The following is a 13,755-nucleotide window of genomic DNA, read 5'->3' as shown; positions in this document are numbered from 1 at the left end:
GTTTGATTTACCTGGGATAAGAGTTTGCCCTCATCTGTGGTACGAGCCCAGATGAGAAGCTGAGGGGCGTTATAATTCCCCCCCCCAGGCCGTTTCGCCGCCTCAGCTCCTGTGAAGGGAAATGGATGTTTCGGCGGAGGCCGCCCTTTCGGACAAGGGAGGGACTAGAACTTTCTGCAGCCGGCAGCTCCGCGGCGGGGCTCCCCTGTCAGGCAGCCTGGCCCACGTCCCTCCCTTCCTCCTTCCCTCTCCCCCTACGAGCCCGGCCCGCCCTCGCTCTCTCGGAGCTCAGGCAGCACCCAGAAAGCCGCCCAGTCGAGCGCAGGAAGGCAGGCAGCAGCAGCAGCACCAGCAGCAGCATAGGCGAGCCAGAGCGTTACCACCTCTGGCGCCACAAGGCGTGAGGCACACGGACACCGACCCGCCGCCATGACCCACTTCAACAAGGGCCCCTCGTACGGGCTCTCGGCCGAGGTCAAGAACAAGGTAGGGCTCGCGGGGAAGAAGATGGTGGTTATCCCAGCGCCTCCTTCGGCTTTTGTTCGTGGACCGGGAGGGACGCGCGGGCGACAAGCCCCCTTTTTTTTCCTGAGGGGAGAGAATGGTTTCGCTCTCCTCAGGGTCAGGGGAACAGACGCCCCCCCCAAAACGCACAACTTTTCGGGCGAAGGGGGGGGAGGGGAGAAAAACCAAACTCCCAACTGCCTATTTCGGACGTTTTTCGTTTCCCTTGCCTGCTCCATCATCACCTCACCATGCACGGGATTAGGTGGGGTGGGGGGCGCGTGAAAGGCGAAGGTTACCCCAGCCGTGTGGTTTTAAAACCGTGTGTGTGTTATTCCTTTACTGTGGGGCACGAGCGAAACGAAGCCCCCACCCCAAACTCCGGCTGTGTAGGACGAAGCCCCCACTTCCCCCCTCACCGAGACCACCATTCTCTCCCCCCCCCTCCCCTCAGAAGACGACGTGTGACCCCCCTTGTCGTCCTCAGATGTACGTGTTAGGTAAATCACAGGCTGGCACTCCCAGCACCGAACCCCATCTACCCCATTTTATTTTATTTATTTATTTTTAATGGGTTACAAACAAAAGCCCTTCGCTTCCAACCGCGCATTTATCGCGAAAGAAATCGCCAGAGAGACAAAAGCGGCTGGGGGGGGGCGGTGAAGCCGAAGCCCCCGCGGACCCTGAGCTCCCTTCCTTGACGGCAGAGTCCCCCGGCTTTACCCACACGCCCCCTCCCCATTTTATTTTCCTGGGGTTTTGGGGGGTGGGGACACGAGACGAGAGGGAGGCTTCGCACTCCCCTCCTGCCTGTGGAGACACCGACTGTGAGGCGCCGCCGCTTCCCCTCATCCCTCGCTCCTTTCGGTGGCGGGGAGAAGTGTCTGGCTTCGCCTCCTCCTTGGATGGGGAATGGTGATGGCCCGCTCTCCCTCCCTTTAACTTCGCGCGCAGGCGGGGAGGGTATTTCTTTTCGCGTGTGGGAAAGTTTTGGGTGTAATTTTTCTTTTCTTTCTTCCTCCCGCTTAAGAGGGAAGAAGGCCCAAGGGGTGTGTGCGGGAGAGAGACTTTAGTAGAGGGAGAGAGAGAGACTTTGTTTCTTTTTCTCCCAGCTGCAGAGGCCGAGGCGAAAGCCAGCCAGCCCAGCCGCTCCTCCTTGGCAAATCACTGCGGCGGGACAAGCCCGGGTCTAATGAAGAGAAAAGCGGAGGGAGGAGGAGGAGGGGTTGCGGGAGCGGGGGGGGGGGCGAAACAAACAAAGAGGAACGCTGGTTTGTGGCTTCGGGACGCGCAGTTCTGCGCTCGTGACTGCGCCTTCTGACGTGCGGTGTGTGTGTGGGGGGGTGACACGAGTGTGGAACTGCTGCTGCTCCTGCTGCCTTAAAAGATTTCCACCTCCTCGTTTCCCTAGGAGCCCGCACGCCCCGGCTTGCGGGACCCACCCAGGCTCGGGAGATGGCGGCAGCAGCAGCAGCAGGGGGAGCGCGAGGTGATCCCAGCCTACGTGGCTCCAGTCTAGAGCTAGCGAGCGCCAGGCAGGATGGTGTGCTAAGGGGGATGGCTGGTGCACGCACTCTCCTGGTCTCCCTGCCTCCCTCCCTGGGTTATTTCTTCTGATTGCCCCTTAACAAGTGTGTGGACGCAGAGCTCTCCTCTCAAAACAAGACTGGGCGGCTAGGGCGAGGAAGTTTGTAATTTTAGGTTGTTGTTTTTTTAACCAATCCCCCGATAACAGCATTTAAAAGACCAGTACCAAAGACAGAAGGCAGATTGATTTCTGAAATGGAGGTCACTTTTAAAACACTGGCAGTTGTCAGATTAAAATGCCACCAAGGATGAAGTTTGCTGTGAAGATATGGACTTGTTGTTTGTGGAGAAAGGATGATTAAAACAAAATGGGAATGGGACACAGTTGCAGCTTTCTCTGAATTCTGCCTTGTTTGCCCCCAATGTATAGTGTTCCTATCCACACCTCTATTAGGCTAGTCTTTTAGCACCCCTCAGCACCTATATTTGATACTATCTCCTCACCTACACATTTCCTGTACACTCTTGTATGCAGTCATATTTACCCAAACACAGTGATGTACTGAGATGGGAATGGCGTTGGTTCTCAGGCTTTAAAAAAAAATCCATTCCATGCTAAACAGAAGTATGAGAAAGGTAGTGAGATTCTGCAAATGCACACCGGGTCCATGTTAATTTACTGAACCCACTTGGTCTGGGAAACAGATGAGAAATGCCACCCCTGCCCCCCCACCCTCCGGCTCAAAGTCCCGGCACATTCCAAACACATTACATCATGGGGTATTGGGGGGAGCCCAGCCAATCCGTGTGGGCGTTGTGCACAGAATGCTCATTGTCTCCACACTGCTGCACTCAAGTCCAAAGTGGTGGGGAGGAGTGGGGGAAGATACACACAAAGGAAGCTACTGCGGCTTGGGGTTTAGTTTCCATTAACTCTCCTGGGAAATAAAATATTCCAAGACTCCTCTTCATCTTGAAAATGTGTTACAGTGGCACCTCATCTGTACACTAAAACAGCACTGTAATAAGGGAACATTTCATACATGGAAATAATTGAATGTAGCAGTAGCTGAATATTTCAGCTTTGAATGACTCCTATGCACTTATTTTTGTGCTCCAAGACAGTTTCACATACTTTAGCTGAATGTTTGCTCTGGTATGCATCCCAGTCCCATGTATCTTAATCTGATGCATGTTTAATTGTAAGTAACAGCCCAGTTCTATATCTTTTTTTTCTCAGAAGTAAGTCCTATTGAGTTCAGTGACTATTACTCCTAGGTAAGTGGGTATAGGACTGCAGCCTAAGTCCCATTGATTTAATAGGGTTTATTAAATAGGGTTTAGAATGCAGTTTAGGCTTGCATTCTAAATGTGGTGCTACAGGTTTGTGCTGAATTTTGTGATGTAATTTGGAACAGACATCAAACTTTGCAATATTGATAGATGTGAGCAGGATATATTTGAGCAATAATTTCTTGCACACTGCACTCCTTGACAGCATAAGTGGAGAAAGCAGTTCATTTTTAATATAGCCGTTCATATGCCTGATTTATGCAGCCATAACCAGAATAGTTGTACTAAACAATTAGTGCAACTATTTCAGATTTTATTACAGTCTGAGTTACTGACTTACTGTTGTGGAATAATTTAACTCCGTTTTATTTACTTATTGGCAACCACTGGAAAGAAAACCAGGAGTTTTGTAGGGCATTTGTTACCAATGAAAGACACCTGATTCCTCATATCCAAGAAGGTGTGCTATTTTAGGTTTTTGTTAAAGAGTTTTAAAGGTTTTGAACTACAGAAATATAGCAAGTATTAGTCTATTATAAGTAAACTTATAGAAGTGTTTTCCAGAGAGGCACATAATTATTTTTCAACAGAAAAAGGCAGGGTAACTAACAAAATAAATATAAAACTTTTATGGCATACGTCTCTCCCTCATCTCTTCCAGAGTGACTGGCTAAGGTGATGAAGGTTAAGAGGGCATGGGCTAGGCAGGCCAGAGCCCCTTTCCTTTTCATTCTGCATATTCTGTGCTATTCTGTTACTAACTTAGTTTCTTCCGCAGGCTATTTAATTAAAACAATTCTATACAATCTTAACTACAATGCTGTTATAATTAATATCTTCTAGAATCTTGGAGCACAAGCTAGGCTCAGTAGAATTTTGGACTTCTCCCCCCCCCCCCCCTTTGTACAGCTCACCTCCATACCTCTTCATATTAAAAAGTGGTTTGCTATATGCCATGAGGAACTGCTGTTGGAGAATCATGTCCAAAGCCTCTTTATACTCACCAAACTAGTTATGGCACTCTATAAATCTATCACTAAAGTAACTTGTCAGATGCTTTGTAAAAAGAAGCTATTCCTCTTGATAGGTGGCTTTTAATAGGGATCTTAATAGGCAGTGTGAGTACATTATTTCTATATACTCTTTTACAAGAAAGTAACTCATGACTTAGATTTAGGAAGTCCTGACAGTATGAGCTGTTCTAAACTGGAGCAGGCTGCTTAGGAAGGTGGTGAACTTTCTATAGTATTGGAATTTTTAAGGCAGATGATCATCTAACAGGGATAATGTAGTAGTTAATTTCCTGCATTAGCAGGGGTTGGACTAGATGAACTTTGAGTGCCTTTCCAACTTTGTGGTTCTTATTTTAAAATGGAACTTATTTTAATAAAGGAGTCTTATAGTCTATGTGACATTTGCCTTTCTTTTAACTCAAGCCTTCCAATGTCCAGTCTACATTTATAGTTAGTTTTCAATAACAAAGTTGCAATGACTTAACAGAAACTGTTCCTAAAAGAGCTTGTAGCTATTTACACAGCATTTTTAAGCTGCTGCAGAACTTGATCCTGTTGATTTTCACAACTTCATAGATCCCATTTTTACAGATAAGAGACTGAGGCTGTAATCCTGTGCACACTTAACCTGGAAAGCTGTTAAAATGAAGATATTGGGATTTACTTTGGACTAAACAAACACAGTTGAGAGGCAGCACATGCTTCAATTTATTTATTATTTCTGTTTATTTACTTCTATTTTTGGGACCTTGCAGAGCTGATGTTGGTTAAGTAATATGTCTGATCACATCACAAAGTTGTGATTCATTTAAAATATTTTTCTAATATCAAGAAACATTGATGTAGTCAAGATTTGGGGGGAGGGGCAGAACCAAGCTATCTGTGATGCAATTGGTCAGTTAAGTATTTTTATTTATTTACTTGATTGGGAGGGACAGCTGTCCCCCACCCCCTCTGGCTATGCCTATGTCAATAAACTTGTTTCTGCTCCCAAAGGAGGAATAAGGAAAAAGACAGAAAACAGTAAGATAGAAGAGAAGATGACAAAGTATTAAACAGAAGATTTCTTGCTTACTAGCTATAGTGGATGTGGGTGCATTTAAAGTTATAAAAGTTCCGTTTCTTTCTACTCATCATTTATTACTCCGAGTAAGAATTAGATTCCTTTTTTTCCATCTTACTGTTCATACTTCAATGAGGCAAGTATTCACACTTTCTTTTTAAGGCAATGTTTAATAATAATAATAATAATAATAAATAATAATAATTTATACACAGCCCTATTCCTGCAGGTCTCAGGATGGTGCACAGGATAAAATCAGAATATAAAACCACAAAATGAAAACAACAACACCACACTGTTTCTTCCCTATGGGTTGTCACATTTGGTTATTCTTTATTATTTAAATATGCCTAAATTTCCCTAGCTCCAAAATTTGTCTTCGAATCTGGTAGTAATCCTGTTCCTGAGAAATAAGGGCAATAAAGGTTTGTAGTTCATATTATAATGCTAATCTGGGGATGAGAAGAAGGTGAGAAAAGTCAAAATAAGTCCTTGAAACAGTGCAAAATTAGAATATTCTTTGCTGCTGCCTCCCTGGGTGACAGAACCAATCATACCGACACATGCTATTTAAAAATAGACAAAAGGATTTCCTCCATAGTAGGGTTCTAAAAATTCTTGAGAAAACAGGAAAATACAGTGAAGATAAGTGGGAGTAAGGAAGGTTTTCCTTTCCAATTCTCCTTAGTAGAGAATGAAATTCAGATATAATCAATCCCAGCCCTTCTTCCATGATTGTTGAGCAAGTCTATATCAGAATAGAATTTTTTCCTAGCACTTGTCTTAAACTGGTGGGTTGAGACCCACTAGTGGGTCACAGCCTGATCCAAGGTTTGTCGTAACAGGAGCATCATATAAATATATGGTAAAAGATTCAGAAATGCTTCCCCAAATGCATATTTGAGTTAAACATGGGCCCTGGGTCTGAAAAGGTTGATAACTGGCCCTAGCATTCACACAGATTGAGTAGGACCACAGCATATACAGGATTTACTCATCTGAACTAACTGACACAAAAGAGAAGCTCGACAGGCATTGGTAACTTATGGCATAGCAACAATTTAGATAATATTAGGGAATTTACATGTTAAAGTATTAGTCAGGGCAGTGTGCAGAACTCAAAGCCAAAAAATATTTTGAAAGACCCTTATTAACAATACAATCCTGTGTTGATTTAGGCTTGCCTAAAGCAGACCCTCCAAGTGTCCCTATTTTCCAGGGTTGTCCCTGATTTAGAGAAGACATCCTGGTTTCTGATTTGATCCCAGAATGTCCCACTTTTTCTTAGGATGTCCCTGTTTTCATTGGAGAAATGTTGGATATTAGGCACCCATAGCTCTGCATGGAGTCAGGCTGTTAAGCTACTACAAATGTTTTGTTAAATAAACTGGGAACACAAGTTAGGATTACCAGGTGTCTGACTGGCATGGGCCATACTAGTACCGAGTAGGTTATTTACTATTTGGGATAACTGCTCCTTCTATGTTATGGCTACAATTTGGAGAACTATAATATATGCTCTCTAAGCCCAGCAAAGATTAGAGGTATTCAATTTACAAAACCACACTACCACATGGCAAACTGCTCTTAAAATTAAGGGAATATTGTAAAAGCAATTAAGCAAAAAGCTATGTACTAAAACAAAAACAAAATGAGAATCTCCTTTGGGCAGTGCCCAGCGCATTGTATCTGACAAGCTTTAGGCACTGGCTAGTTTTTTCTCTCTCCCACTGTTAGAGTTAAAACCTAGTCAAAAGTGTTTTGGTGTGGCCCAAAGTATAATGACCGACCACTAATAAGGAACCTTCTTGGACAATAAACATCTGGGTTGCAGTCTCTTAAATTCTGTGTGATATTAATACAATGCTGTTATTAGTTCATTGAGATAGTCCTGATATTTTATTTGGTCTTTTCCACTCTGCTTAGTCTTCTAAGATCTGTTTAGTCATCTGCATTTATCATCATAATTTCCTCTATTTCCGATCTTCAAGCTCTGTGTCAGGTCTTCTGTAGCTAAAATTACATCACCCATACATAAGAAGGAGGAATCCACAGGCTCAGCTGAGCCCCAAAGTTTGCTGAAATACAAAATATCTGATAAACCAAACAATAAAATGATAAATAGATTTAAAGAAGTTAAAAATAAAAAAAATTGAAAACAAACATCAATAGACCATTGTCGGTGATCTACTCTTCATTGCCTGCTTAGGCCTGGCAGAATAGGACAGTTTTCAGCTGATGTTTAAAACTTGTCAAAGAAGGTGCCTGCTGATGATAGGGGTGACAGATAAAAGCAGTTAAACATTTGCTAACTGCCTGCCAAAGTTTCTACCTCTGTTTTCTTCAATTACTTTCTATCCCAAGAGAGTGCAAAATTCCAGCTGGACACATATGTTTAAGTACCCTGGAAGTCAACGATGAGTAATAGAGAATCAGCTCAAATTGTTATGTAGATACTTTCACAGATCTGTCTGCTAATAACTAAAGTTTTCTGCTTTGTTATAAATGGGACCAAATGCCAAATGTCAGTAAGTCAATTTATTTGTATACTGCTTTTCTGTGTACACTACTCTCAAAAGCAGTTCACAACAAAAAGTGTTCTTATGAAAACAAACAAAAATGCAAATACATTATTACTCACACAACACATAAATATGTAATTATCCATCATTTTCCTTATAAAAGATTGCAGAACAATTTCACAATTAATACTGAATAAAAATCCCTCAAAAAAACTTGTATTTCCTTACTAACATGAAGAGAGTAAAGAAATCAGACATCAAAATGCACAAAAATATGAGATGTAAGGCCACTTCTTAGGTAAAATGCTACTTACAAAGTCATAGTCTTGCTTGTCTACAAGAACTGAAATAAACATTGCTATTAGTGATAGAAATAGCAATTAAGTGGAGGTGTTACAATGATTAACAAATAAATGATATCCTACCTTTTTCCTAGCAGTCCATTTCCTCTCTTTTATCACAGAAACATATTAATGAACCATTCCTGTCTTTGTCTCATGCCTGTGCATCATGCTCTGTCCAAGAGGCTGTCCTGTTTTTTTTTATTTGTAAAATGTTTATCCTGCCCTTCACTATGGGCCACAGCATAATTAAACCAACATCAGCAGTTTACAATATAAAATTCAATGTACACATCACCCCAGCTATAGGCAAATACAGTGAAACGCATAGTGAAAATGAAATGTTTTTAACTAGCACCAAAAACTAGTTTATGCTAGTGTCTAACCTCAGGAAGAAGATTGTTCCACCACCAAGGGGGCGTTATTACGTGCTTCAGAAACTGGGTCCTTATTTGATGGTGGTGTGGACAGGACAGTGGGAGGTGCTCCTTCAGATAGCTGGGTTCTAAGCTATTTAGGGCTTTGTACATCAAAACTTAGGATGCGAGTGGCGCTGTGGGTTAAACCACAGAGCCTAGGGCTTGCCGCTCAGAAGGTCAGCGGTTCAAATCCCCGCGACAGGGTGAGCTCCCATTGCTCGGTCCCTGCTCCTGCCAACCTAGCAGTTTGAAAGCACGAAGTGCAAGTAGATAAATATGTACCACTCTGGTGGGAAGGTAAATGGTGTTTTCATGTGCTGCTCTGGTTTGCCAGAAGTGGCTTAGTCATGCTGGCCACATGACCCGGAAGCTGTACGCCGGCTCCCTCGGCCAATAAAGCGAGATGAGTGCTGCAACCCCAGAGTCCACGACTGGACCTAATGGTCAGGGGGTCCCTTTACCTTTACATCAAAACTATCACCTTGAATTGCACTCAGTATCAAACAGGCCCCAGTGCAGTTCTTCAAGGACTGGTGTTACATAGTATCTCAAAGGTACCCTAGCCTAGCCAACACCCTCATGGCTGTATTTTTTCCTAGCTGTGGTGTACAATCCACCTGCAAGGGCAATCCCATGTAGAGTACATTAAAGTAGTCTAAGGTTCTCGAAGCTACCAGCATGAGTGACCAAACTGCAGGAGGCAGTGGAAGACAGGAGTGCCTGGCATGCTCTGCTCCATGGGGTCACGAAGAGTCAGACACGACTAAATGACTAAACAACAACAAGGTTTGAGAGTATGGATTACTGTAGTCAAGCTATCTCTCTTCCCCGCCCCTGCCCTGTGACTGTACCTGATCCTTCAAGGAGAGTCCAACCTCATCCAGAAGACACTGTTCATTCCCAGACCCAGGAAGCACTAATCTGTAGCACTGCCATTTAAGGTAATCCAACCCCTTACTGCCTCCAAACACAGATTAAGCACTTGCACAGCTCCAACTGATTCCAGTGCAGAGGAGAAATAGAGCTGGTTGTGATCAGAGTACTTGTGACACCTTGCACCAAATCCCCCAATGACCACTTCTAAAGGTCTAATATATTCATTAAATGATTAATTATTAACGGGGTCCCTTTGAGGGCCGGTGGTATCACCAAGTCTTGAAGGCAACTTGCAACAGTTTTCCTTCTCTCATTATTCAGACAGGTGGAATTAAGAGGTCAATCAGAGGAATGTTGTTAAATTGGAAAAGCATCACTCCAGTTTTTATTTAATTTGTTCAAGGTTTCAGAATATGTAGGAGATTTCTGATTAAGTGTAATGAACATCACCAGTCGTCTTTCCTATAAAATAACATTACTTTTCAAAAGAAAAAGGCTGTGTTGCTGGAAATTTGGAATAGCTCTATAATAGACACTGAGATTTCTCTTGAGTGGGTGCTTTCAATAATGTAGCCAAAATTACACTGCACATTTAAAAACATCAGTAAATTGCAAGTATGAAGTTGTTATCTGCTGGGATTTTTCATGTTTGCTACAAAAATTTATTGTTTGTGTTACTTCACCAGAATATTACTGAAACATTTGCTGTTATTAAAGAGAGTATACAAAGCTTGTTCAAGTGGAACTTTGATTGTGCTACTATAAATTTGTTGTTCTTGGTTTTGTCCATCATCTCATTGTCTTTGAACTGCTCTTTGTCTATGTGCAATACATATATGTAACGGCAGCAAAAAACAGAAACAATTGACAATAACATCAAAGCACAGTACAATGTTACTTCTGAATAAATTTATGGAAAGAGCAGGAACACAACATTGCATGAATGTTTTCTCCTCTCGGGTATCAGCCTCATGACGTCTGTTAAACAATTTATGTGTTCTGTTGTTTGATGTATGTAGGGGTAATTGCACATAGATATAGAGGTCTATATAGATTTTGCAGGATACTTGCTACCTTTGTAACAAGACTTTCATTTTCCCAGGAGCAAAACTTGGCACAGAGACAAAGACTTGACCAGGATATGGTGCAGACCCTCCCTGCTATTCATGATTTGCTCTGGGATATATTACTAATTCAGATGGTATAGATATTTGGGTTTAGTGTACAGGCATTTAAATAGGGACTATAAAGTATGGAAAAGAAAAACATGGAGTATAATCACTTCTTAGCATTTGTTATTTATATAAGGGCAGACCAACTTCTTAAGAATAAGCAGCTAGAGTAGAATGTAGAATACAGCAATTAAAGAGTAATGAGATCTGAAACAAATCAGGTAATTTATGATACCTGTTAATACACTAATTACCTACCACTAGACACTTAATTGCAACTGTGTGCACAACACAGTAGTTTATCTGACCTGTTTCTCCATTTTTTTGGCTTTTGGCCTAGCAGAAACAGGGTTTAATTACAGCACTATGTTCCAACAAATTTTTGAGAAGGTCCCTGTGTACCTTTCTGGGGAATAGTTTTAAGTAATGTAGTATGATGGCTAAGAAATTGAAAGGTAGATGACAAAACCAGTATGGTAATTTACACTTATTTACCTGAAAAACTTAACAGATTGGAGTGGCATAGCAGCTAGTGTTGGATTAGGACCTGGGAGACCAGGGTTCAAATCCCCACATGGCTATGGAGCTCGCTGGATGACTTTTTGCCTGTCACTGCCTCTCAGCCTAACCTATCTCACAGAGTTGTTGTGGAGATTAAATGAAGAGGGGGAGAACCATGTTCACCACCTTGAACTGCTTGAAGTAAAGGATGGGTTATCAACTGGTGATGTCAAGGGCTAAAAAGATATCGCAAAATAGCTTTTGAGTTTCAAGGAACACTTTGTTTAAAAAGGAAGATGAGCAAGGGCTATGTATAAATGGTACTGTAGAACATCTGCTTTACAGGCAGAATATCCCAGGTTCAATCCACAGCATCTCTAGGTAGAGCTAGGAACATCCTCTGTCTGAAACCCTGAACAGCCACTGACAGTAGATGTGGAAAACATTGAACGGTGTTCAACTACTGTGTCTCAACAGCACAAAGGGTCTTCTTTCTACCACTGCCTGCGTGTACCCTGCACCACCACCAATCTGCCCTAGATTTTAGGGGAATCGTTTGAACATATTGGGGGGGGGAGTACATTTTGTTACACAAGCAGAAATCCTTGTACAGTGGTACCTTGGTTCCTGAACAGCTTGGCTCCCGAACAAATCAGCTCCTGAACACTGCAAACCCGGAAGTGAGTGTTCCAGTTTGCGAATGTTTTTTGGAAGCCAAATGTCCAACGTTGCTTCCGCAGCTTCCGATTGAGTGCAGGAAGCTCCTGCAGCCAATTGGAAGCCACAGCTTGGTTTTCGAACAGTTTCGGGAGTTGAGCAGACTCCCAGAATGGATTAAGGTCAAGAACCAAGGTTCCACTGTACTGCCAGAATGTTCACATAGCACTTATTTGGATACAGCCCAATGTCTGACTTGGTATAAGGCAGCTTCCTATATTCCTGTGTTGCTGGCACAGTACATGGTACATGTCCTACTTGCTACATATTAATTTTCAAATAGTACTTCACTGTTACTTCATTTAAGACATTTATAGACAGTGGTACCTCGGTTTACGAACTTAATCCATTCCAGAAGTCTGTTCTTAAACCGAAAACGTTCTTAAACTGAGGCGCACTTTCCCTAATGAGGCCTCCCACTGTCGGTGCCCTTCCACCGTTTGTATTCCGTTCTTAGACCGAGGCAAAGTTCTCAAACCAGAACACTACTTCTGGTTTTGTGGAGTTCGTAAACAGAATAGTTTGTAAACAGGGCTGTTCTTAAACTAAGGTACCCATGTACTGCTTAATTATTTGTGTTTCTAACTGATGCTCTTTGCAGACTAGTAAGGTTAGTTTATGTGCAGTGTGCAAGATCATAACATTGAACCACAACATATTTCTACAAAAAGCAATGATCCCTCTCTGTCTTTGAAAATATAAGATTCAGTAGCTTTTTAAAGAATCTGTAGCACTAATCAGAATAAATGTGGCTCCTATAAGGCTGAGAGCAGAAAAGGGAAAGCATTATGATCAATTAATTGCCAAAGCAGAGATTAATTTTATAAGATGTACTAGGTAATGAATTACTAGAAGCCTGAGCTTGTCTATTTTATTTATTCAGTTGAAAATTTCTATTTGTCCTTCTATCTGGTTGGTCCCAGCATAAAACAATAAAAAACAATAAAATCAAATAATAATAGTCTGATGCAGAAGCACCTCACCTGTGAGTGTGAAGCCTTTCATCTAACTTCCTGGCAGGCAGGCTGGTTGCTTGCTGCTTATGAATGGGGGGAGAGGGGTGAGGAGGTCAGTGTGGTGCAGACCACCAGCAGGAGCACCAGCTTGGCTCCACCAGTAAGTTTGCACCATGCCAACCTAACTGTTGGCTTACAAACTGTGGCTTATTTTAACTGGTTTGGCATTTTGTCTGAACCAAACATCCTTTCCTAACCAAGGTCAGGGATGTACTGCTGGCTGAAAAACTTATGAAGTCAAAACAGAGTGGATCAGGGAGCCAGATATAAACATTCATGTTTAAATACGTGGTATTCCCTTATCTATGTTTCTAGATCATGTGAAACCTTCAGAGACAAAAAAATAACTTTGGTATTATCTGTATTTTCAAAACATTTGTGGTCTTAACCTTATTCCTAATGAACACTGGACATTGTAATAATTGCTTCTGTACATCCTCTTCCTGAGTCAGTTTGAGTTTCCTCTGGATATGTAGCAGGATACAGTTAATGTTGCTTTTTGTTTTGTTGTTTTGTCTTACTATAGTGATTCTGTACAATACCTCATAGCTGTTCCTGAATTTATGCAGTCTGTACCCATACTTCTTGAAAACTTTATAAAAAGTGAATGGTTAATAAACAGCAACACCCCTTAAAATAAATTTAAATATTAATATATATAAATATAATTATAACTGATTTATTTGTTTTGTCAGTTATTACCCTTATCACCTACCTATTTTTCCTATTAACTAATTTAAGAGCTGGCAAGAGTTTAGAAAAACAAAAGGCTTGTCTTTATATGTATAACA

General features: G+C 42.0%; 1 protein-coding gene across 1 annotated transcript in view; it reads left to right on the top strand.

Moving 5' to 3' along the window:
* The first annotated feature begins 244 nt into the window (after positions 1-244).
* Positions 245-13,755, top strand: part of CNN3 (calponin 3) — a 28,165-nt gene continuing 14,654 nt past the window's right edge. The window contains exon 1 of the mRNA XM_028732734.2: positions 245-486. Coding sequence (XP_028588567.1) covers positions 430-486 — 57 coding nt within the window. The 5' untranslated portion in view covers positions 245-429. The remainder of the gene's footprint in view (positions 487-13,755) is intronic.

This window comes from Podarcis muralis, chromosome 5 (genome assembly GCF_964188315.1).
Source record: "Podarcis muralis chromosome 5, rPodMur119.hap1.1, whole genome shotgun sequence".
Taxonomy (NCBI): Eukaryota; Metazoa; Chordata; class Lepidosauria; order Squamata; family Lacertidae; genus Podarcis; species Podarcis muralis.
Note: the sequence above shows the minus strand (reverse complement) of the source record. Positions and strands in the feature narration are given on the sequence as shown.